Source organism: Convolutriloba macropyga, chromosome 13, assembly GCF_964194025.1.
Source record: "Convolutriloba macropyga chromosome 13, txConMacr16.3, whole genome shotgun sequence".
In the NCBI taxonomy this organism is placed as follows: Eukaryota; Metazoa; Xenacoelomorpha; order Acoela; family Convolutidae; genus Convolutriloba; species Convolutriloba macropyga.
The window spans coordinates 4276270-4300771 of record NC_134480.1 but is presented as its reverse complement, the minus strand read 5'-3'; the positions used below and the strand labels follow the sequence as shown (position 1 = coordinate 4300771).

General features: G+C 38.5%; 3 protein-coding genes across 7 annotated transcripts in view; 2 read left to right on the top strand and 1 right to left on the bottom strand.

The window, feature by feature from the left end:
* Positions 1-18553, top strand: part of LOC142351936 (uncharacterized) — a 28210-nt gene extending 9657 nt beyond the window's left edge. The window contains exons 1-5 of one of the 2 annotated variants that reach the window (XM_075404208.1): positions 1367-1691; positions 5770-6114; positions 6192-6702; positions 7233-7578; positions 17849-18553. In XM_075404208.1, coding sequence (XP_075260323.1) covers positions 1498-1691; positions 5770-6114; positions 6192-6702; positions 7233-7578; positions 17849-18354 — 1902 coding nt within the window. In that variant the 5' untranslated portion in view covers positions 1367-1497 and the 3' untranslated portion in view covers positions 18355-18553. Of the gene's footprint in view, positions 1-1366; positions 1692-5769; positions 6115-6191; positions 6703-7232; positions 7579-17848 lie in introns of those variants that run through there. The other variant, XM_075404209.1, reaches the window with a different exon arrangement.
* Positions 1-24502, bottom strand: part of LOC142352268 (cleavage and polyadenylation specificity factor subunit 4-like) — a 441589-nt gene that overhangs the window by 85576 nt on the left and 331511 nt on the right. The window lies entirely within an intron of this gene.
* LOC142352051 (formin-binding protein 1-like) overlaps positions 21144-24502 on the top strand; it is a 39049-nt gene continuing 35690 nt past the window's right edge. For all 4 annotated transcript variants that reach the window (XR_012760991.1, XM_075404399.1, XM_075404401.1 and 1 more), the window contains exon 1: positions 21144-21947. Coding sequence is in view for 3 of the 4 variants with exons in the window: in XM_075404399.1 (XP_075260514.1) it covers positions 21189-21947 (759 nt within the window). In the remaining variant the exon portion in view is untranslated. The remainder of the gene's footprint in view (positions 21948-24502) is intronic.

Genomic DNA, 24502 nt, shown 5'->3' with positions numbered 1-24502 from the left:
GGATGTTTTCGATTCTAACGAAATAAAAAAGTGATTTGGCCCTATTATCTTTCTGCTCATTTCTTTCTCTACGTGTATACGTTATCTTATATTGGTGACTTTCTTGTCCAAGTTTTTTATTTCTAACAAACCTTTATATAACCACTCTTTTTAAGTAAAAAATGCTGGAGCTAATTAATTTTCTAGGCCATTAATTTTGTGTAGTTTTTTTTACGTTTGTTGCATAGGTTTTGAGGCCCTTGATGCAAAAAGATATTTGATAGAAAATGATAAACAAACGTACTTAGTTTTTGATTCCGTGTGTTTTTTATGATATGGCTTCAAAAGAATTCTTCAAAACTTTTTTTCGCATACGCCCTTAACTTTCGCTTTGAATGATATTACCCTCAGGAAAGGATTTTTCCAATGTGTTAAATTTTCGTTCTCGTTATTGTTTTTACCAACAGATTTGTTTCGTTTTTCTGGGCTGTGTTATTAATGTAAAAAAAAAGTTCTTTGTGGACCCTTATTTGAGCTGAATTCATTGATTTTTAAAATTTTTTCTTGACTGTTTTGTTCTAGCATGTTTTTCCTCGCTAGAGCGATTTGACAGTCCGAGGGTCGTTTTCACGCTTGACTGCTGGAGTTCGTTGTGATTTAAATTTTCTCTCAGAATTGGCGACCGGCTATTAGCTGAAAGCTCGATAAGTCAAACCAATTTTTATGGCTATTAGGCAAAAATTTTTAGACTCCTTCGAGAAACCCCTTTGACTCAAGTGTCTTCAATAATGTAGTCAAGTGTCCATCCTGATTGTATTCGCCTGATAATTACTTTCAAAAACCTTCAAACTGTTGCAAAGAAATGAGCAGTTTCAGCATTTCAGTTCACGTCAGTTGCCCAATTTTGTGTACTTTTTTCTCGAATTTCTTTTGCGCCCCAGAGCTTAAATCTATTTAGAATAAATAAGAAAACTTGCTACCATGTATTCGCTCTACTCTTGCCCAAACTGTTGTCAAAATGGTTTAACGAGGGGTGCAGAAGTGATGTAATACCTATAGCTGCAAAATTGGCTTCGCCTAATCAATTTTTAGCTTTATTTCCTACGCGCCTTCAAAGTTTAGGCCTCTAACTTAATTCGCGCCAGTTTACTACTAAAAAAGTAATCAAAAATGCACCGAAATTAGTCAATCATTTCCGTCTGTCGTTCGAGAGCAGTTGGTTTATTTTTGCTACCCACCTTTTTTGCGATTGAACTGTTAATTAGAATAGATAGCAATGTTTATAATAAGCTTTAGTTAATGTATCGATTCATTGCACACATATTTCAAAAACTGCAAAATTTTGATTTGCATATTTTGAAATCATCTGACATATCATCATCTCTTCAGATTCTTAATCTGTCGTCATTTGTTTATAGAGCGTGATTTTACTTCACTCTAACGCGTGGGCATTCTGCTATTTTGTTATCTGATATTAAACAGCTTTGAAATGTCTTAGTTGATTTAAACAGTACAACAATGCTTAGTTATAGTCGAAGTAGTTATTTCAATTGTTCGATTCTTTTCGTTGTGATTATATTGAATGCTGCCTTTGTTGTATCCTTGGCTGGTAGCGGCGAGTGGTTTGAGGTCACCGAGTTTTCTGAGAAAAATTTTTTCAAGAAATTTCTGGAAAAGTCGGTCAGGACTGATAATTGGCCAGATGTTTTCAGGTTCGATTTTTGGCATTCTTTTGCTTCTAATTGCTGATTTCTGCTGTAGGATATTTGAACACAACCAAGATTAACTTATATAGACAAAAAACTCATATGAGTGATTTTTAATCAAGGCACATCAAGATTCTGTTGAAGCTAATTTTTGAGGACTTCCTGGATACCGACCAATCGGAACTTTCTTTTCCATACGGAAAAAACGTTTTCCTTCTAATTTTGGGTTGCATCAGATTCAGATGCAGTTCCACTATAATATTTTTATTAAATGTTCCTTGAACAGAAAATTTTAGCTGTGCTAAATATTCTCAGTTGTGTTGGCCCGTGAGAATGTTTCGATTTGATTGACTTCTATTTTTCTTACAAAAGCTGCTTCACCAGCAACTGTGATCGCCACAGAAATGGGGTAATTATCTGTCATAGCTATGTGGGTGTAATTTGAAAGGTTTTTTACGTCTACAGTTTTTCTTGGCTCGTTTGCCAAAACTAAGCGTTTCAAAAATTTATGGTAATGTGTGCAGAAATTGTTATTTAAGTCTCAATTTTGACCGCCTTATCCGCAACTGATTTAATGCTGAATTTGTAACTTAATGCAACTAGACAAGTTCGTTCAGTTAATTATATTTTTAGCCTTTTCGAAATTAATATTTGATTTTTTTGGAAAACCAACAATAAAAGCATGAATTAATTTTTTTTAGCAACTGTTTGCATTGAATTATTAATTGCTCTCGTAGAGAAGCAATTATTGTAAACGTGTGTGTCTTTTTTATGCAAATTTTATGCTTGACCGTTTAGACTTCTCGAGTAACTTTTACGCCCTTGCGTTTTGCGTGATCTAAAATGCCCTCTAAATCCTAATTTCAAGCTGATGAACTCAATTGGCGGCAATTTAATTCTCAAGTCAAATGAAAAGTGCGCCGAAACTGGTGCCATTTTCACTTGAAATCTTAATAGTGGTATATGTTCCCTTTAATGCGGTTATTTGAAGCCTACTATTGAACTTCTTACTCCCATTTCGCCCCCCCCCCCGACTGAAGCAGGCTGCAATTGATTAGAGCTCCCACTATTCGTTCGAGAGCAATTCTTCCGACGTTCAGTCGGTTATGTTTTGTATTTGTCGTCCGCGTTGAAATCTTAAAATGCTCTACATTATTATTGGAGAATAATATATCACCCAATGATAAGTTTTGTATGCCAGTTGCTTTGGTTTTGCATCGGCTATAGTTTAACATTGTTTTTGAATTCAATTTTAAACTGTGCTTCCGTTGATCGAAAGCACAAGATATAAATACAATTAAGACAACCATTGACAATTAGGGGTTGAAAACTTTTCTTCATTAGCAATTTACAAATCCGTGAAATTGTTCCTTCATCCTGAAGTTTTCCGACTTCAAAATATTCAAAAATCGTTACTAGGACGGTTGTCTTTCAACAGTCAACTTAACAGCGGTTTATGCTGGTTAATGTTGTGTATTTTTTAAGTTAAGTTTTGGGTTCAAGAACTTTCGTTTTTGAGAACGGTTGCGATCTCTTTGAGTATTGTTGCGTACTCTTTGGTAATTTGAGATGATACTTGTCAAAATTTGAGGATTTATTTTTTGCATCATTCTTTTTCCACCGAATTTTCATATATTTTTTAAAAAATTTGAGCTGTTTTAAATCGCTGTCTTTGTGTAGTTGCGCAATTTGTTCAAGCTTTCGACTTTCGTTGTCATTGAAGTCAAATTTATGGACTGCTTTCAGTAAAGGCGGTGTAGTAGAAAGAGTAAAAGGAAGCATTTTTATGTTGTGAACTTTCAAATTGCTTTACAGTGAAAAAAGAAGTTAAGAATTCGATTTTTAATTGCTCTCAAACAAAGTTCGTAGCAATTATATTAGTCCTCTGGTTTTTCACCAGACCGTTTTTTCATCTGACCCTTTTGACTTTTCGTACTCATGCGCCTCCTGCTACACCCACCACACGCCCATTCATTTAAGCTAAAGCTAGCCTAGTAAAGCGTAGCTAGCTACTGAAGAAGCCAACCACTCACCAGTTGTTTGAGAGCATTATGCCCGACGTTAGTGGGTGTCTGATAGTTTCCTCACGTGGGGCAATTTGACCGCAGTTTTTAGTTGTGCTTTTTTTGCTTCATTTTTTAAGCTCATATTCAAAATATGAATATTTTGGATTTGTTTGAATGATTTTGACATGTTCATTACAGTTTTCATCATTTTGAAAAGTTTCATATATTTTTAGTGAATTTGGATAGTTTTGCCCGTTATATAGTTCCTGGTGTCGTGACACTTAGTTTCTTTTGATGACAATTGGTTTTTCATTGATGTTTTCTTGAATCGGTAGTTATTTTACAGCACATCTATCTTAAGACTTAATAACCGCTCGGTTTAACATATCAGTAATTGTATCAGTTTTGATTTTGTCCTTTGTTCGGCTTCTTACTTAGTATTGAGGGATGTCGTGAACTTTCTCTATAAGCTCAGTTTAGCTGAGTTCGTTCTTGACTCTAGTATGTAGCTAGTAATTACTTTCACTCAAACAAAGTTTTCAGCAAATTCTAGCTTCGCCGAATTCTTGTCTGAACCGTTTAACTTTTCGTCCTCAGATTTGGGTTAAATAGGTAAAGCTCGGATAAAATTAAGTCACTGAGCAGGCTGGTTACTTTCGAAAGCTAGAGCTTGCTTGACGTTTGAGAGAATTTCGTCCATTACTTAAGCATTTGTCCATTTTATAAAAATGTCAGTGATAATTCAGTTTTGCTCGTGTTTTTCGGTTTTGTTTGTCATTGTCACAGTAAAGTCTGCTTGGCAATCTAATGAAACCAGATTTGATCTAATCAGTTGCTCAAAATTGTGGCTTATTGAAGTCTCAAACTAACTTTGAAGCAATTATATTTAACGTGTCTTTTTGCGCCAAATTTTTGCTGGATCGTTTTGACTTTTTGAGTCACTTTTACGCTCTTAATTTTTTTCCTTTTGACTAAATTTCTCTGGCTTTCTCATTTTTAAGCAGCTTAACTAAAGTGGAAGCTCAGTTTTACTACTAAAGGTTTAAAGAAAAGCGAGCTAATGGAAAATCGAGAAAGAAAAGCGAGATATTGGAGTCCGTTCTTACTTTAAATCTTAATAGTGGTATATAATAACCTCATTGAACGTCATTTGAAGTCCCTTATGAAATTTTTAGCCCCTCATTCACGCTACCTCTCCCCCAGGATGAATAAGGCTGCCATAGATTAGAGCTCCCAGCTGTTGTTCAAGAGAATTTTTCCGACGTTAGTTGCTTGTGTTTGTTTTCAGAATTATAAGACAATTTGATGTTAAAAAATTAATTGGTTGTTGAGTTTTGCTATGTATGTTGTTGCCTTTGTCTTGTAACGTAGCCTCTTGAATGTCAATTCCATCTTCTTTCCAATTTTGTAAATTTGAAATTATTGAATGTTTTCTGTTTGTAGCTAATTTTATTGAGTTTGACATCATTTTTTAGGATAGTAATTCAGGACTTTTCCTGCCTTGTTTCGTTTTTTTTTTATGTTTTTTTGTTCATTTGGTCACACATGACTTCAGTTACTCTCAAAATAACTTTAAATCATTTGGTAGAGTTACGGTCAACATTAGATATCCACTCTAATTGGGGAATATTGATTAGTAACTTTAAAACTCACACCTGCGAGCAGATAATTTGTCTTAAGATAGAACTGCGATTAATATGGAAACTTGAAATTCTTCAAGTTGTATTTAGTCAAATCATTAGTTTGATCTATTTTGATGCTTGAGATCTACGATATAACCACAATTTTTTTTGCCATTCGGCAAGCAGTATTTATAAAATCAATTCACCAACTTCGTTGCAATTTGGCCGTGAAGAGTAATAAATCAATATGGTAGATACAGTACCTAAGATTTAAGCCCCATTTTGTGTATTGTCTGCTTGAAATTATGCTGGGAAATCAATCTGAAAAGTAAAATTTCCTTTACTTTAATTATCTCATTGATAATCTTGTTGGTTGTGTAGAACTGCTTAAGATATGTTGTTGAGACAAATCAGAAAGTAGTTATTTTTTTACATTTTTGTTTCATGTTTGTTTAGTTGTGGGAATTTTCCCTTCAAAATTCTCAACGTGTACAAGTCAAGAGTCACTGGCACCATGGTGGGTCAGATCCAGTGCAGTGGAATTATCTGGATCACCAATCAGGACGGCCAGGCTTCAGTCAAGATCAACCCTCCAGTTGATCTGTATGTTATACCTACGACTCCAACTACCACTACTAGTACCACGACTACTGTTCCCTCAACAACAACTATACGTGCACCCGCGACAGTGAAAACAACATCAAAACCAAGAAAAACAACTTTGGGTTATATGGCCCCAGTGGTCATTCCAACACCCCAGACTAAGCGCCAGATTATTACAGCCCCATCTGTAACGAAGAGGTCGGTATTTTGTACAGCTGTTTTCAAGTCCATTTGAGCTGAATCAAAACTGGTACCCTATTGGTGTTTTGTTTTAGCCCAATAAACGCCCCAAAACAACAATCACCACCAACTAACAAAAATCAATCAACACGAAAACCAATCGTACTACCTTCTGGGGCTGTCAATTCTAAAACGACGGGTTCCAGTAAAAGAAAGGACTCTGTAATGACTACAGATTCCGGGCAATCGATTGTTGCGGTGACAGTTAGTCCTAAGTCATCGCAACCTGTACCTGAATCTTCGGTTGATAAGTTCAAAAAATGGCTTTCTCAAAATGGCCTCAAATCTATGAGCGATGCTTGTTCTTTGTGGGCTATCAATTTGACCTACGATACAAAACTGAACGCTACAGCTGTTCGGAAGATCCTGCAGGCTTCGTGTTCCGACTCGAATTTTAAGGTTGCATTGTTTTTTGCGTTCGACTTCGATATCAAGAGACAGAACTTTGACAGACCCTGGCTTGCATTCTACAATGAGACATCGTGGGGGTTCCAGTACAGTAATGACTCGAGCAGTATTTGGGTCGAAAATCGCTACAATTACCAGGTTTCCGATTATAACCTTAAGTTTCTGAGTTAGACATCGCTTTCCAGTTATGTAAAATGATGTATAGAAAATTAGAAAACAGCGGAACATAGCTGACAGCTTGTAGCAATTAATTGATAAGTGATAATTGATTAGTCTAATTTTATTTACAGCCATGATTTTCAATATCTGATTTTAAACAGTTTTTGTTCTATTCTGCATTACCACCCCCACCCACCCACCCTCATTTACGCTCCCCAGGTGCTCGTGCTTTTTTACACAGTAACGTGAACGTGCTATATAACAACACATATTAAAATGTCTGATCTCAGTTGTTGCAGATACTAGAAGCCAGATTTTCATATATACAGTGCGAGATTTCAAACTTATTCGTTCATATTTCAAGCAAAGTTAGGTGACTCTTGCAAAAGTCACTTCAAAATTCTTGCTTGCATCTCGAACCACTCACTACTCGGTTCTCGATTGATGCCAGATTTTTCAGTAATTTCATTGGCATAAAAGTGACGTAACCTTTACTTGTGATCGCGCAGGTCGTCACACTTCCTAAGGTGATGCAGAAAATGGTGAGACAACAATGTCCAGGTCTGCAAACGTCCATTTCTTCATTCACGAAGAAGAACGAGAGTCGGTACTACTACTACACGAAGGTGATATGCACTCGGGTGACCTCTAAGAGTCTCTACATGAAGTCGTTCACCCCGAGTGACTCGGAACCCGTATTTAAGAGAATATACTCAGAGATGCCCTATTACGTGAGGGAAGTTTACAAAAGTGGGTTTTCAAGGTACAGGACTGTTCTGGACTACGAGTTGTTGGTCAGTGTCAACAAAAGTGTGATCAAAATGACAAAAGTTAAAGATGAGCTCAAGAAATTGGGTTTGTATTACTATTTCTTTGATAACGTTCAATATGGCAATGTCTCGGCATATTGCATCTTTATTTATTGCTCTCAACCGAATTATATTAGCAGCCTGCTAGTCTTTTTTTCGTACAACCGACTTTTTGACCGATCGGTTTTTTCGTCTGACCATTTGACTTCTTGTCCTTGAAAAAACGATCAATAGGGCGTTAACTTCCTGATCGGTTCTCTTAGAGTCTTTCTAGTCTTCGCCAAAACTGGTGAGGAGACATATTCATGGCGTGCTGGACTGTTCTTAGAATTTGACCACCAACCCTACACGCTCTCCACCCCCCGGCACTTAACGACCCCCCCCCCCCCACCTGCTAACCCCAAACGTGGGTGCATATTCGCAATTGATATGCTACCGTGCAACTGGCAGTGAGGCGACTAATGTTTCAAAACTTGGAACACGCACATCTATATTTTAAAATGCCAGTGCTCTAGCGTACCAGGTTCTAGAATAATAATTTACAATATTTTCCCATGTAAAGTCCCAAATTATAAGCCTTGCAATGTTCGTGTTTCAAGTAAAATTCCGTGACTCCTTTAAAGTCACTTCAAGTCTGTGACTCAGCTCTCGAGCGGCGTTTCTCAAAGAACGCAATTTTAGTGACTTCACTGAGAAACCTATACTGAGACATTGAACGTGCAGAATTTATTTTTACAAACCAAAGTCTTCAGAGGAGGTACTGAAGAGCAATTCAGGAGGAATGGCGTGAAAGTCGTTGTTCGAATGCCCCTTATTTTCTGCTGGGATTATTGCTCGACTGGTTTGACCACTGGGGAGATTTTTTGCATGCTTTTTTTTATTTTTGCGTCATTTAGGTTGCTCTTTCACAATTTTAAGTGTTTGAGCTCGTGGTAACAGTTTATCACTTCAAGCTATTTCAACGTGCGAAATTTGGTTTCTTTTTAATTTTCAAATTATAATACTGCGCTATAAAGCTCCTGTATAAACATATAAATTACTCAACGCATGTAATGACTTTTGATGTTACTCGCTAAGGCTGATTTTGTTCAATTGTGTAAACACACGCAAATTTTCCCGCTTAAAATTCACTCGCTTTGTTTAGCTACTAATTTCTCTTGATTCAAAAGACATTCAATTCAATATTTAATTCAATCCTTTATTTACATAGTAAACAGCTATCGCGAACGTACATTAATCTGGTCCGCCGACAAAATGAGCCAAGCAGCGTCTACAGAGACAAGTTCCAGAAGGAGGCGTGCCAATTCACGACAGCTCAACAAGATCTTTGATGAATGGGATAGACTTAGCCAGCCATTTAACGAAGACGAGCTCAGATTGGCCCTCTCCGAAGCTACTGAATGCTTCAAAATTCAACAGCAACTAGACGAATCCTATTTGGAAACAGTGCAGGACGATCAGTACGATACAGAATTCGATCTGGTTCAAGACAAGCACACAGTAGTCCGCAAGAAACTATTTCAAATGGGAAAAGCCATAGACAAATTTGAGCTGGAAAAGGTGGACGAAAACGTGACTATGAATACGTCTTTCGGAGATGCAACACAGCACCAGCCGCATGTTGCAAAGCTACCACAGATACAGCTACCCAAATTCGATGGCAAATTCACTGACTGGATAGCCTTTATCGATCAATTCGATACAGCCGTGCACCTCAACACGAAATTGTCAAACAGCCAGCGACTTGTTTATCTGAAAAGTTGCTTATCAGGTCCCCCTGAAAAACTAATAAAAAGCCTATCATCAACTGACAGTAACTACGAGACTGCAAGAAATCTACTCGAGCAGCGATACAAAAACGATCGCATAATTCTACGCACATTGCAAGCTAGGGCTGTTGATTTCAAGCCTGTGAGAGGAGAAAGCAAGTACCAACTCCGTCTGCTACACAGTACTTTCAATGAAGTAACTCAGTCGATTCACTCACTTGGCCGACAAGTTGATAACGACATGTGGCACTATCTTCTTTTCACAAAATTGGATATCGACTCTCAGAAAGCATGGGAACTCAAAAATGAAGGCACTGAATGTCTCAAATTTGACGAACTGATGACCTTTCTTGACAACAGGGTAAGATCGATGGAAATGCTAAACGATCCCATTCCCCCCAAACAACTGCACGTCACTGGACGGGATGAGCGATCGAAGCAAGGCTTCAAACATCCGTGTGTCGTGACTCAATGCAAGGAATGCCATGCGCCGTGGGCTTGCTCAAAATTCAAGGGCCTTTCAGCAAAAGATAAGCAGTCTGCCATAGCCGCCAGTAAGTCCTGTCAAAATTGCTTGAGATTCAATCACGAAAGTGACCAATGTTCGTCACAGTCTAGATGCAAAACATGCCAGGGTAAGCATCATACATTTTTACATGAGGTTTTCAATGCTACACCAGGCACACATGCTTGTAATTTGACTCAAAAATCTTCCCAAATGACTATTTTACCAACTGCTCGTGTTCAAGTAATTGGTAGAAACAAACAAGTACACAATCTAAGAGCATTGTTAGACACAGGAGCTCATATCAATGCAGTTACAGTAAAAGCCTGCAAGACACTGGGATTAGAACCAAAACCTTCCAATGAAAGAATCATAGGGGTCAATCAGAAAGACTCAATGCCAGTTGACGGTTCTCTCAAACTTGAAATTATTCCCAAAACAGGGGAAAATATTACTCTCAACTGCGTAGTGCTGAAGACAATTACAGCCAGTGAAAATCCTAATCAGCCCCTTTCAGAGACTGACTACGCAGACTTGGTCAATTATAATTTGGCTGATGATCAATTTTGGCAACCAGGCGAAATAGACATACTACTCGGTATTTCTGCATACACACAGATAATAAAAGGACGAATACTGAAACAAGGTTCCTTATGCCTCACAGAAACTACGCTAGGCTGGACAGTTTCAGGATTAGCTAACCTAGAATCAGCAAACAATCCTGATGTAAAGTCGAATGCAATATGCCTCCTTGACAACGAAATCAAGTCCTTTGCCAAATTTTGGGAAATCGAAGATGTTCCAGCACTTCCTCCAGCCATGTTCACTCCCAAAGAATCGGTTTGCATTAATCACTATGACACGACAACAACATATGGCCAAAATGGAAGGCCTCAAGTTCGACTACCAATTGACCAACATGAAGCCATTTTTGATCCAGACAGTCAGGAATGGTTGCCCGACATTGGAGAATCATCTCGAAAAGCGCTCAGACAATTTTTGGTTAACGAAAACAAGCTTTCACGAAACGCAGATGCCCAAACTCAATACACAGAATTCTTTCAAGAGATGATTGAGACAGGACATTTAGAACCAGTGCCTGAAAGCGACCATAATCTGCCACCCGAGAAACACTTTGTGATGCCACATCACGCAGTATGGAAATCAAGCTCTACGACTACAAAATGCAGAGCAGTTTTCAACGCATCAGCAAAAACAACGAACGGAAGAAGTCTCAACGATTGTCTCCTGGTTGGTCCAAAACAGCAGCCCGACTTTTTTGAGATACTGATTCAATTTCGTTTCCATCGCATTGCTTTATCAGGTGATATCACAAAAATGTACCGCCAAATCGAACTAAACGAAAAGGACCGTAACTTTCATCAGATGTATTGGCGAAGTAGTCAAAAGCAACCAATAAAGAAGTACCGTATGACACGAGTCATATACGGCGTTTCTTCTAGTTCATACCACGCTATCAGGGCACTACGTGATACAGCAAAAGATGCTCCATCAATTCATTGCAAAAATTCATTACTCAACTCATTTTATGTTGATGACCTTCTTGGTGGCGGTGACACAAAAGAGCAAGTCATTGGCCTGTTCAAGGACATTACAACTACTCTAGAACTCATTGGGATGTCTATTCGCAAGTGGGCAAGCAACTCACATGAGGTTATGGAAGCCATTTCCCCGGATCTACAAGAAAATAAAGATCTTTTCATCGGTGAACATGACCACACCATCAAAACTCTCGGTCTCAACTGGCAGCCCAAAACCGACACTTTCTATTTCAATAGACCCAAAATTCAGTGCAGCGTTGTTACAATGAATCTGCCCGAACACGAAGAAACAGTTATTGAGTGTCCATCAGTCGAACTTGACGAGTTTCAAAAATCGGATTTTCCACAATTAGTGGTCAACCTTGACTGTAAAAAGCTAAAGGAAATCCATTTATTGGACTCCCACGCTTCTAATCATGCAACTCCCCATGTTTGCCCGATTAATTCAATGCAATTTTTAACAACGTTTAATCAAGAAAAAACATCAAAAATCCCACAAAAAGGCGAAAAAACGGTCAAAACTGGTGTCGACAAAAATCTGCAAAAAACGCCCATTGGCGATATCCGAGATGTTGCCTCAGATACTGATAGCTGCCCGAAGTCATCCGAATTTTCAGAACCTGAAAATAACTACTCAAACACAGAAAACCAAAAAACCGAAAAACAAAAATTAGTGGTCACGTTTGGGGACAAAATTTTCGCAAAAAATGAAAAATTTGGTAGTGAAAAACAACACCATTCGAAAACTGAACCATGCCCGAAACTTTTCGATCAAAAAGATTCCAGGTCCAACAAACCTATGTTCGACAAAAGAACGCCAAAGCCGCAGCCGAATCAAAAAACTGGTCAAAATAAAGAAGGTAAAAAATCAACTTTTACTTCATCTAACAACAGAATGTTGATAGATTCAGTTAACAGCAACTTGCCCTATCCTGAAAATGTACATATAACCACCAGAAGAGCAATATCTAGCAATATGGGTAGAATATTTGACCCTATCGGTCTCCTAACACCAGTAACGCTTCAATGCAAAATTCTTTTCCAAATGACTTGGGAACATGAAATTGGATGGGATGATGATGTTGGGGCAACCATAACTGACCAATTTAAAGCTTGGATGATTGGATTACATCATCTATCTGAGCTACGTATACCACGCTTTGTGGCCAACTTTGCTATTGAAAAAATGCAACTTCACTTATTTTGCGATGCTTCTGAAAAAGCGTACGGAGCCGCTATATATGCCCGATCACTGGGAGCATCTCAGACCAAGTCTACCTTGCTATGTTCCAAGTCCAGATTAGCGCCCAGAAAAACACTCAGCATACCGAGACTTGAACTGTGCTCAATGGTTCTAGGAGCGCAGATGATACAAACAGTTCAGACAACGGTAAACCAAAATGGATTTACAACTGAAATATATGCTTGGAGTGATTCAACAGTTGCCTTAGCTTGGATTAATTCTACCCCTAGCAGATTCTCAACATTCATAGCAAACCGTGTGGCCAAAGTCCAACAAATAATTCAACCAGAAAAATGGCGATACGTGCCGACAGAAGAAAATCCGGCCGATCATACTACGCGCCCGGTGCCAGCAAAACAGCTTTCATCCCTTAGAATGTGGTGGGAAGGCCCACAATGGCTCTCTGATAGAAAGCTGACTATCCCAAAACAACCAGAAATTCTTCAATCAACAGAAGTAAAGAAGGAAGTAGTGCGGAGCCAAATATTAACAATAGATTCGGGCACTATTCCCGAACCTGTGGGGGAGGAAAACGACCCGCTCAATGATCAAAACATAGAGCAGTCGAATCACCATATCGACCAATTATTCCCTATTGAACGTTACGGAAGTCTCGACAAAGCAATAAGAGTAGCAACGCAAGTTCTAAAGTTTGCTTATATTTTGCTTAAAAAGCCAATCGAGAGAAAAGAATTCAAGCGACAAGCATTCAATATGCTTGTTAGAGATGTGCAGAAGCAAAACTATATTGATGAAATAGACAAATTGCAGAAAAGCCAAAGCATAAGCCGAAAATCGAGAATCCTTCAACTTCATCCCTTCATAGATGAGGAAAGAGTTTTAAAGGTTGGTGGACGTCTAGTAGCAGCAGATTGCTTGAATGAATCTGCCAAATTTCAATCAATTTTGCCTTACAAAAATCATCTTTCGAGGTTAATCGTTATTGACAGTCATCAGCGAGTGTTACATTCAGGCGTAAACACAACAGTTGTTCATACGCGTCAGAAGTTCTGGATAATTCGAGTGAAAACGCTGACAAGGTCTATAGTTGGAAACTGCATCACATGTTTTTGGTTTAATGGCCGTAACCTCTCTCAACTCTTAGGCGACCTACCACAAGAACGAGTCAACCCAGCTCCACCATTCAGTAACGTGGGCATAGACTTCGCCGGTCCAATGCCTTACAGATGTGACAAGACTGAAGCCAAATGTTATTTGGTAGTCTTCGTATGCTTCGTTACAAAAGCCATTCATTTGGATGTCACTAAGGCACTGAATACACAGGAATGCATGAAAGCTATCAGACGGTTCATTTCTCGACGAGGATGCCCAGCACGCATATTTTCAGACAATGGTACAAACTTTATAGGATCATTGAATGCTCTCATAAAACTCAAAAGGATACTGAGAGAGAAATACGGAACTGATTGTTTACCTCAAGCTGTTCTAGATTTAGGCATCAACTGGTCAACAATTCCAGCCAAAGCTTCACATTTTGGTGGACTATGCGAAGCAGGAGTCAAATCGATGAAGCTTCTGCTGTTCAAAACAATCGGAACAACAGCTAACCTCTATTTGGATGAAGTGTATACAATGCTATGCCAAGTCGAAGCTGTACTTAACTCGAGACCGCTCACAGTTGTCTCAGATGATGCAAAAGACAGTTATCCCTTAAACCCTGCTATGCTATTAACCGGCTTTCATAATCATCAATTGCCTTTGGTTGTTTCCCCAATCCCAAAAACAAAAGATGAGGAAGATCCAAATAAGCGCTTTCAATACTTGCAGAAACTCATAGCAGAATTTTGGAAGAAATGGACAACTGAATATTTATCCCAGTTGCAGACCAGGTCAAAAAACATGGCCGAAAAGCAAAACCTGACAAAAGGAGATTTAGTGTACATCACAGATGACAACAGTCCTCCCTTATCATGGCCTCTGGGAATTGTGCATGAAACATATACAGGAAATGACAATTTGGTCAGAGTAGCCAAAATAAAAACAGGAAATGGCAAATTCTCAAACAGACCCATAGTAAAACTCAGAAAGATACCAATCAACACAAGCTAACCTCAATCCAGAAGCTCTGGAAAATGGTCCTGCAGAAAGGAGCCAACTCGATCCCGCCTGCCGTCCTTCCCACGAGCACACTTTCGGTACCTGTGCACCCGGACACGGGAAGATTTTACAACTGGAAGTTGGATTCTTACAAGCCTCACTTCGCAAGGACTAAACTTGGTCCAAATATGATTCTTTTTGTGATACAAGATTGAATAGCGGTTGGTGCTATCAAAAACTGACATATGATCTGAAGTAATATTTCATTTATATTATTTTTGATGCCAGACATCAACGGGGGCGGCAATGTATAAACATATAAATTACTCAACGCATGTAATGACTTTTGATGTTACTCGCTAAGGCTGATTTTGTTCAATTGTGTAAACACACGCAAATTTTCCCGCTTAAAATTCACTCGCTTTGTTTAGCTACTAATTTCTCTTGATTCAAAAGACATTAAATTCAATATTTAATTCAATCCTTTATTTACATAGTAAACAGCTATCGCGAACGTACAGCTCCCATAAAGCTGCATAAAGAAATGATGACATAAGGCTCCATAAAGACATCTCCTGAACAATTAGGCTGACCAAACAAAAATAGAGCTGAACCCCGCCTGCAATTCGAGAGAAATTTGCCCGAGTCCATCGGTTGTGCTTATAGTCTGATTTTCTGTAAATGTCATTAAAAAAGGAAACGAGTTTCTCATCTGTTTGCTGGCTCAGTTCCATAACGTATATATGGACATTTAGGCGAATAAAATGCAGAAAGTTTTTTCTTCGGGCCTGAAATTGAACTTTGATTTCAATTTCAATGTCCTCTCTAATAATTTTAACTGAACTTCTTCGACCAGACTATTGAGATTTGCTACCATCGGTTTAAGTAATTCGTGATTGCAAGTTGAGCTTTTTGAACTATAGCGTTATCTAAATTTCTCTATTTGAAAAGTGTCAGCGGCTAAACTCAAGTGGTGGGATTTCACTACTAAAAGTCAAATCAAAAGTGCGCCAGAAATTGGCGTTTTTTAAAATTTTATTAGTGTTTGTGTATATAACCTCTAATGACGTCATTTGAATCCCCATTAGGGAATTTAGTTGACCCCCTACCTCGATGGAAGCCGATTGCAATGGGCAATGGATCCGAGCTCCACTAGTCGTTCGAGAGCAATTCTTACGATAATATTGGTTATGCTTTTTTGATAAAATTATCAAATATTTGATAAATTTATATTAGTCCTGCTGGTTTTTTATGCGATTTTTTGCTTGACCGCTTTTTTGTCTGACCCATTTGAATTTTTGTCCTCAAAAAACGGGATAAAGAGGTAGCGCCCAGTGGGCATTAAGCTCTCTCAGAGCCTTTCAGCTCACTAGTCTTCAAGTATGCGATTCACAGAAACTGTTTTGGAAACTTATACTTATGGTGAGAAGGGCGGTTCTTAGAGGTTGAAGTAAAACCCCCACAACCCCCCATCAGCCCCCTCACTTCACCTTCCATCGCCACTCCTGCACATCGTTCAAGCCGTAACGGCCCCATGCATCCAAAGACCCCCTCCCACCGTTGCCCCCCACACACACACCACTGCGCTTCCTTCACGCCCCTTCAATTAAGCTTATGCTGGCCTCACTAAACCGTGGCTAGCTATTGATGATGCCAACCGCTTGCCATTTGAATGTTTGAGTCATCTGAGAGCCATTTGCCTGACGTTAGTCAGTTATGTTTCTAATTTCCAGCAGTTTGAGTAATCCGCCCCTGCAGAACTACCACCCACACCCCACCACACCATTCTACCTACCTACCTCGCCACCTATCTACCCTCCACCAACCAAGAGTTTATACTGCGCGGCTCTTTGATTCGTTTCCGGTATTCTTCTAGCTGTGTTCTCTTTACCAGGTTGGCTTTAAAGGTGTTAAAATCGAAAATTTTCACTTACCTCAAACAAAAATTTTTTTAATTATTCCCAAACGAAGTTTACAGCAATTATATTAATCCTGGTGTTCATGCAATCTATCGTACTACCGAATTTTCGTCTGATCGCTTTCCGTCTGACCATTTCACTTTTTGTCCTCAAAAATGGGATAAACTGGTAGAACCCGGTGGGCATTGTTTTTTTTACAGACTTACGGCTTACTAATCACGAGTATGCAATTAACCGAAACCCTTTCCCGTCACCCTCGATCAGACCCCCTCAATTAAGCTTCCCCTTCCCATAGCCACAGCTAGCTACTGACGAAGGCAAACGCTCCACAGTCTTTTGAAAGCAATTGGCTTGTCGTTAGTCGTGTATGTTCCACATTCACTAGTTTAATTTCATTTGACACAAGGTCAGCACTATTTAAAATTCAAGGCGAATGGTCAGGAAATACCATACGCCTATCCCTGCACACACACACTAACACACACGCGCGCGCGCGAACACACACGCACACTCTCCAACACACTTACACACACACTAACACACGCACACACTCAAAAGCTCAAAAAATACTCAAACACACACACGCACACAGGCACGCACACAAAAGCACACTTACAATCAGACACAAACCCTCACACTCTAAGCACACACTCTAACACACACATACACACACACACACACAAACACGCACACACACACGGACGCACACACACACGCACGCACCGCACACTTGCGCACAGACACACCCACACAGACACACACACGCACACACACTAACACATACATGCACACGCACACACATGCACGCAAGCACACACACACGCACACGAGCACACACATACAGATACACACAAACATACAGATACACACACATACGCACACGCACGCAAAAACACACGCACACACACACACGCACACACATACACACGAATGCACACTCACGCACGCACGCGCGAATACACACACCACACACACACTACACACACACTCTAACACACACACACACTCTAACACACATACACACACTCTAACACACACACACAAACATACCTTCTAACACACACATACGCACCCACGCCATCACCTCACTCCACCACCTCAGGCCTAATTTTCAGGCTATATTCAATTCAGGTTATTTTCAGGTTGTATTGCAAAAAAATGTGATTAATTATTTAATGAAAACGATATAGCAAACAACTCTGACGATGATTTTTACGGAAGAATTCGCAATTATCAATTTTTGTGTTTGAATTATTTCAGGCTGCCAATCCGGTGAATACTCTATAAAGCTTGCTCACGTGGACATAAAAGTTGACTGCAGTAGCTATTTCGTAGAGCTAATCTGCAAAAAAATGCCGGACCGAGTTTTCTATCTGGAATACGAGAAGCCAGACTTTCCTCAGACCCAGATCACTTTAGAATCTGTTGACATGGTTCCAAAACAGTTAAAGTCTGCCCAAAGTCTGTTACATCCAAAATACACGCTTGTACTGAAGTCATTTAAAATATATGATTTATTAAAGCAAACTTTAAATTTGAACGCTGCTGTGAAAGCATCAAACTGTACTGATTACTCGGTAATGTTGACTTACGAGAATTTGGTGGTCGAGTTGAGTCGTCGTGTGTATCTGGTTATTATGTACTGCCCTAGAAGGACTATTGGGGATAGAGTAATGTACGCAGTCATTACAACTGTGGTCGACGCTGATTGGTTCTCACCTGTGCTGATTGATAAGCTGAGGAACCGACCGCCTGATGGTTTCTGATTATGTTGCTACTACTTGTTTGTATAAAATCAACAAAATGGCAACTTGCATTTGAGCCCAAACCTCGTTGTTAATTCAAGTTTCCTCTTTATCATGGTGATCTAACTTAATCATGATTTGAAATAGATTTAAAACGTGTACTGAATTCAACTGAGTTCAATTAATACTGTCTTCTATACTTCTCTGTCCTTTGTTGAATTTTCTAAATCAAATTCTTTGAAATGTTTTAAGAAAAATTGGATCCTTTCGATTTGATACCCCCCAGCATTCTTCTCCAGCTCAGGGGGTGATGTACATTGGATGCTCCCCCAAGCGTACTTGCCATATTTTAATTCAATATCTGGGGGGGGGGGGGTCAAAACAGACAGAAAATATCAGAAAATTCAAAAAATTAGTTGACGATAACTAATTTTTGCAGTTAGTTTTATGTTCACTGTATGGCGTATATGTTGTTGGTATCGGATTATATTAGTGAACCGTGTAAAAAGCTGAATAATCACTAGGCTTAATTGAGGTACTCTATTACCTCTCAACTAAAAGTATGTCCTGGGAGATGCATGCTTTTCGACACGTCTTACGTTTTCCACGGTCAATGGTCGTATTCATTAATTGAACTCGAAGGAAGTTTCAAACAATTAGTGTAAACGTGTTGGTATTTTTATGCAAACTTTTCGCTTAGCCGTTTCTGTCCTCTGTTCTAGAACATTCTTTGAATTTTGCACCCTTGTCTTCTTAGGTTTTGACTGACCTCAATTGCTGTCACTCCGAATTGAAGTTTATTACTAAAATAAAAGCGATTGCAGCGTAGAAAAGCATAATGGTCTGGTAGTTGAGTGGTTGATTTTCTGACGAGGACTCTGGAGACCGAGTGTTCGAATCCCTCCCGGGTGGATGTTTCGCACCCAAAAAGAAAAACTGATCTGGCTACAACCCCGAAATTGAATTGCCCCGCCTGTCGTTTGAGAGCATTTTGTCCGACGTTAATCGGTTTGTTTTTAATTGATCTCGAAAGAATTTCGTAGCAATTATTGCAAACGTGTTGGTCTTTTTCGATGCAATTTTTTCGCTTGACCGTTTTTGCTCTTTTCTTCTAGAACATTTTTTCACTTCTCAAGTTACTTTTTCACGCTTTGGTTCTGCTTTTTTGAGTTATCTCTAATGCTCTCACTCCGAAGCTTGTTGCTAAAATAAAGTCGATTGCAGCATCAACAAGGGCCTGATAGCCGAGTGGGCAGTGCTTCTCGTGAGGGAGCGGGAGGTCCGTGGTTCGAATCCCGGCGCAGTCAACTATTGTTGCACCTATAAAGAAAAATTTGTCTAGGATACAGCCCCTAAATTAAATTGCATCGCTTGTCGTTCGAGAGCAATTCTTCCGTTATTAGTCGGTTTATGTTTTTAACTACTACGTTAACCTCGTGTTGTTCAGGTTTGATCGAGAACAAGAACTGCCTGAAAATTTCAGATCTGTCCAAAATGTCTTAAACCAGTATGACCATGACGCAATCAGCAAAGTTTCCCGTACAAAATTTTAAAATGAAACTTTAAAGTGAAATGAATTTCCGTTTGATGTTTAGTTTCGGAGTTTTTTGGCTCGCACTCAATACGTTGCTCCTAACGAAAGTCAATTTTGAAGTTCATAAACTATTTTCATAGTGCATGTAAAATCATGAAATGCTTGGTTTGATTTATTTAAAAATGTTATCAGTGTGGTTTGAGGTCAATTGTTTTGATGTCAGCCAGTTTACGTTTCTCCTTGTTTCTTCTTATTTCTATGCTGAGGTTTCTGGTGTGGTTTTTAAAATATTTAAACTTATACTTTTGAGGCGTGGGTTTGGCATTCGATATTTGAATTCTATAGTTAATGCGAAATTAAAGTATGCAAAGATAAACTTTGTTAGTGTGCTTAAGGGGGCGAGTAAAATTTTGAACACATTTTTGGGGATTTTTGTGTTTCTGTTTCTTCGTGTTGAAAAAAGGGACGTTTTCACTTAGTGTGTTCCAAATTTCGTAGCTGTTGTTAACAAATCTTTTGGCCATGATGTCATTAACACTAGCTTGAATTTTGTAGTTTTTTATTTAGGGGATTTTTGCTTCATTGAACCAAGGAAGTTGCTAATTCTATGGTTCGTTAATATGGTATTTTCTAATAGCTCTTCGTTTTTATTGGGGCAGAAATATGCTTTGAAATATCTTGAAAACGGTTGTTTTGTCTCTATGCGTCTGCAATCTGTTAACTGTTTTAAGCGTTCGTTGGGATTTTTATATTCTTTCCAATGGTCACGGATGGGATCTTTTCATGTTTTTTCTATTGTTTTTCAGGAATTGTCCTATCTTTTCAATTTAATTGCTAAAGCGTTGGACTTAGAAGGAAAAAGTGGACTGATTTCTACACTAACTAAGGAGATCGGTCTAATTGATGGTCAGTTTTTAGATAGTAGGAATCCTATTTTCGGTTCCGGTGTCTTCCAGTTGCTTTGTGCACATTTGTTTCTAATGTACAATATTGAGTATTCGCCAGAATGATGGAAGGTTACAATTTCATTTTTGAGAAGTTTTCATAGCTTAACAGGCCCGCACCCCCTCCCTTTTTCTATATGAAATCAGCCTGCCTCGGCTCAAGCTAGCTGTGCCAAAGTGAGCCCTACGATGCTTGTTTTGGTGTCTTTATTCGGCCTTTTCTCTGGTTGTTTTGCTATCTAAAACGATTCGGGTTTTATTGGTATTTAGAGAATTGGTTTTATTGGTATTTTATACAAAAAGTTCAATTTTTGGGTTCTCTTTTCAGATAATTTGTATGAATAGTTAAAATTTGTAGTAATAGATAGTTGATCAAAATGCTCTGGGGTGAGAAACTCTGGGACAAGTTTGACATTGTAGAGAAACACACAGAAAAGGGCATCCAGTTCTCACGTCGAGTAGTTCAATTCTTCGAAGAGTACGCTTCTAAGAAACGAGAACATGCTCAGCAAATGCGAAAATTGGTCAAACAGTACAACGTAAATTACAAAAAGGGCAACCCTACGGGCGCCGCGGGCAAAAAGGGGGGCGTCAAAGAGACTAAAGATTACTCTTATGAAACGGCCTTTTACGTTATGCTAGAACATGTGAACGAAATGGCAACCTTAGAAGAAACTATGGCGAGTGATTTAGAAGAGAAAATTATATTAACAGCAAAACACAGACACAACGATTTCATGTCGAAACGAAAACAATTTCTCTCTGCGGGCAGAGACCATAACGTCAGACTATCAAATTCGCTCAAATTTTTAGAAAACGCTGAGAATAATTTCAAAAAAGCATGCAAAGCCCGAGACGAGGCCCAAACAGCCTTCACAAAAGCCGACAATGACATGAATGTTACCAAAGCTCTTGTGGCGAAATGCGAACAGACTTTAAAAACAAAAACAGACTTGATGGAAAATTCAAAACAGGAATATTTACAGCAGTTAAAACAAACTAACGACGCCCAGCATGACCATTTCTTTGAACAGATGCCTCTTGTCTTTTCTGACCTTGAAACGTTAGACACTGACCGTATACAAGACCTGCAATCTCTAATTCACGACTTTGCAAACTTACATGAAAATTATCAGGTATGCTATTTAGTAATCTTTTCACAATATTTCCTCACGATTCTTATAATTCCTTCATTCATATTTTGGCCACTTTGTAATAGATGATCTTCACGCTCTCGTTATTTGTCCACATTGTTTATAAATCTTTGTGTATCAACGAAACTAATTCTTTTTCTTTCTTAAATTGTTGATCTTTTCTCTCTTCACGATTGAGCACCGAACAACAAAAAGTATCATTGATCAAAGTTTGCAGTTATGTCACCGTTTGAGTGTGTGTGTTCTCTTTGGGTTTAGAATGTGAGTATCATGTTGATGTGTAAGTAAGCACCCCCCAATAACCCAACCAATAATGATTATTACGATGCTTGTCATATCCTTTCGCAGTTGTTCAGTCGTGTAATGTGTTGTTGGCTACATGTGAAATATTTGCTCAAATATGGCTTTGCGCGTTTTTGTTAACGACTGGTTATCATATGTCATGTACTAACTTTTTATAGCACTTTGCATGTGCTGTTTTCTCTAACCAGAAGAGGCTTAAAAATCTCAATTTAACACCAGTTAACTCTTCGTAAAATCGAATTCCGAATAGGACAACTATCTGAAGTTCATGATGATATAAAAATGCACGAGACGCAAAAATTGAAAAAAGCACCAGAACCGTCTTGTAAATCTAACTGCTCAGTTTCTGCTCTTTCTGAGAAAAAACCTTCTAGAACATTCCTTAAATTTCTCTTCTTGTTTGACTTTCTCTTGCCTTAAATTGCTCTTATTGAGAAGTTGATTTTTTAAAAAAACTGTTAAGGAATGGCAAGCAATATATTGAAAAAACTATTACAAGACTGAGTAATAGTACTTCAGGTAATAGTTTCAGTTTCAAACTTTCGTGCCATCTTTTTCAGGTATTAGGCTACATTTTATCCCTTAGCAACTTTTTGGACATCGTAGTTGCCAGTTATGCTGTTACGCTTGACCGATTTTTCGTCTGACGCTTTTGACTTTTCGTCCTCAAAAACGGGACAAATAGGTAGCGCCCAGCGGGCATTAAGTGCTCTTAGAGCCTTTCAGCTCTGTTTCAGCTCAAACTGTTTTGGAGACTTATACTTATACTTATGGTGTGAGGGGCGGTTCTTAAAGGTTGAAGACACCCACTGTTGACCCCCAACCCAGTGTTGTCCCCCATCAGCCCCCGGTGCACCCCCCCCCCCTGTGGCTAGCTACTGATGAAGGCAACCGCTCGCCGGTCGTTTGAGAGCAATTCGCCCGACGTTAGTCGGTTATGTTTGAAGTTTTTATTGTCTTATTGTGTTGGCCATTTTTATTCACTTTGAAGGAGAGTTAATGACATTTAAGTGGGTGTCCTTCCATGGGTTAACATGTTATGATGGGATGTTGTGTTGGTGTTATTTAAATTTGCACCAGCGCTGTCGTGGGTTTGTTGTCAGCCGACTTTTCATGTAACTGGGTTCCCGACCTAATTAGGATTTGTCTTCAAAAATGTTTTGAAGTTGCTCTATGCTGAGTTACTATGTGTTGCTTTGCATTGGAAACTTTGTAAGGAATCATGAACTGTTAGTCTCATCAAATTGTCCATGCATCTACTATTTTTTCATGCCCTTAATTTCGATTTTTTGACCAAATTGGTACTACTTCTTTTGTCTGATAATTTCAACAGCTACGTATAAATTCTTTAGCTAGATATAAATTCTTTAGCTAGATATAAATTCTTTAGCTAGATATAAATTCTTTAGCTAGATATAAATTCTATAGCTAGATATAAATTCTTCAGCTAGATATAAATTTTTTATATCTAGATAACGGTTATAATAGTTCAAAATTAGGGTATGCGAGGTACTTAATTGGCGAGTATCTAATCAATATCATTTTCTTAAGAATTTTCTTTTGCAAGTGACAAGAACTCTGTGAAAGTCAATCCAGTAATAGAAGTAAGCATTCATTAATAGACGTGAAGCGATAGCGGCTATTATTGGGGACATCGTGGTTTTTTTACAATTCAAAGAATTTAAATTGTATTGGGGCGCTGTCTTTTTTTACGACTCGAAGAGGAGTATTGGTTTTCTTAAGGTTTTTTTTTTACCGGAAGTACTATTCGTTCAGACGATGTTTTGACCTAAAAGCGAAAGCGAGTAAAATTGCAGTGTGAACTAATTTTTTCTGAGCGAGAGAAGTTTTTTGATCATGCGCTGCGTTTAGTGAATGACTTTTTGACATTGAAAAGTAGTTTTTGACTGAATGGCACATATAGATAACCGTTTTTAGCCGTTTTTTCGTCTAAGTGGCCTAGTTTTTTTGCTTGTAATTTGGTTTTTTGTAGAAATAATCTTTAATCGATGCTATGTTGAAATGTAAACCCCGGAAATTGATAGCACAGTTTTTTGCATAGCCTGAAATTGCGTTTCAAATGCGAAATTGGCACATATTTCTTGATTTTTTAGTTAATTTTTGGCTTTTTTTTCTATTAATTTTTTTCATTTTTGGATCTTTTAATTGTTTTTTGTCAAAAATCAGTTAATATGGCAACTTCCCTTCGATAATTCATATACTCAATGCCTCTT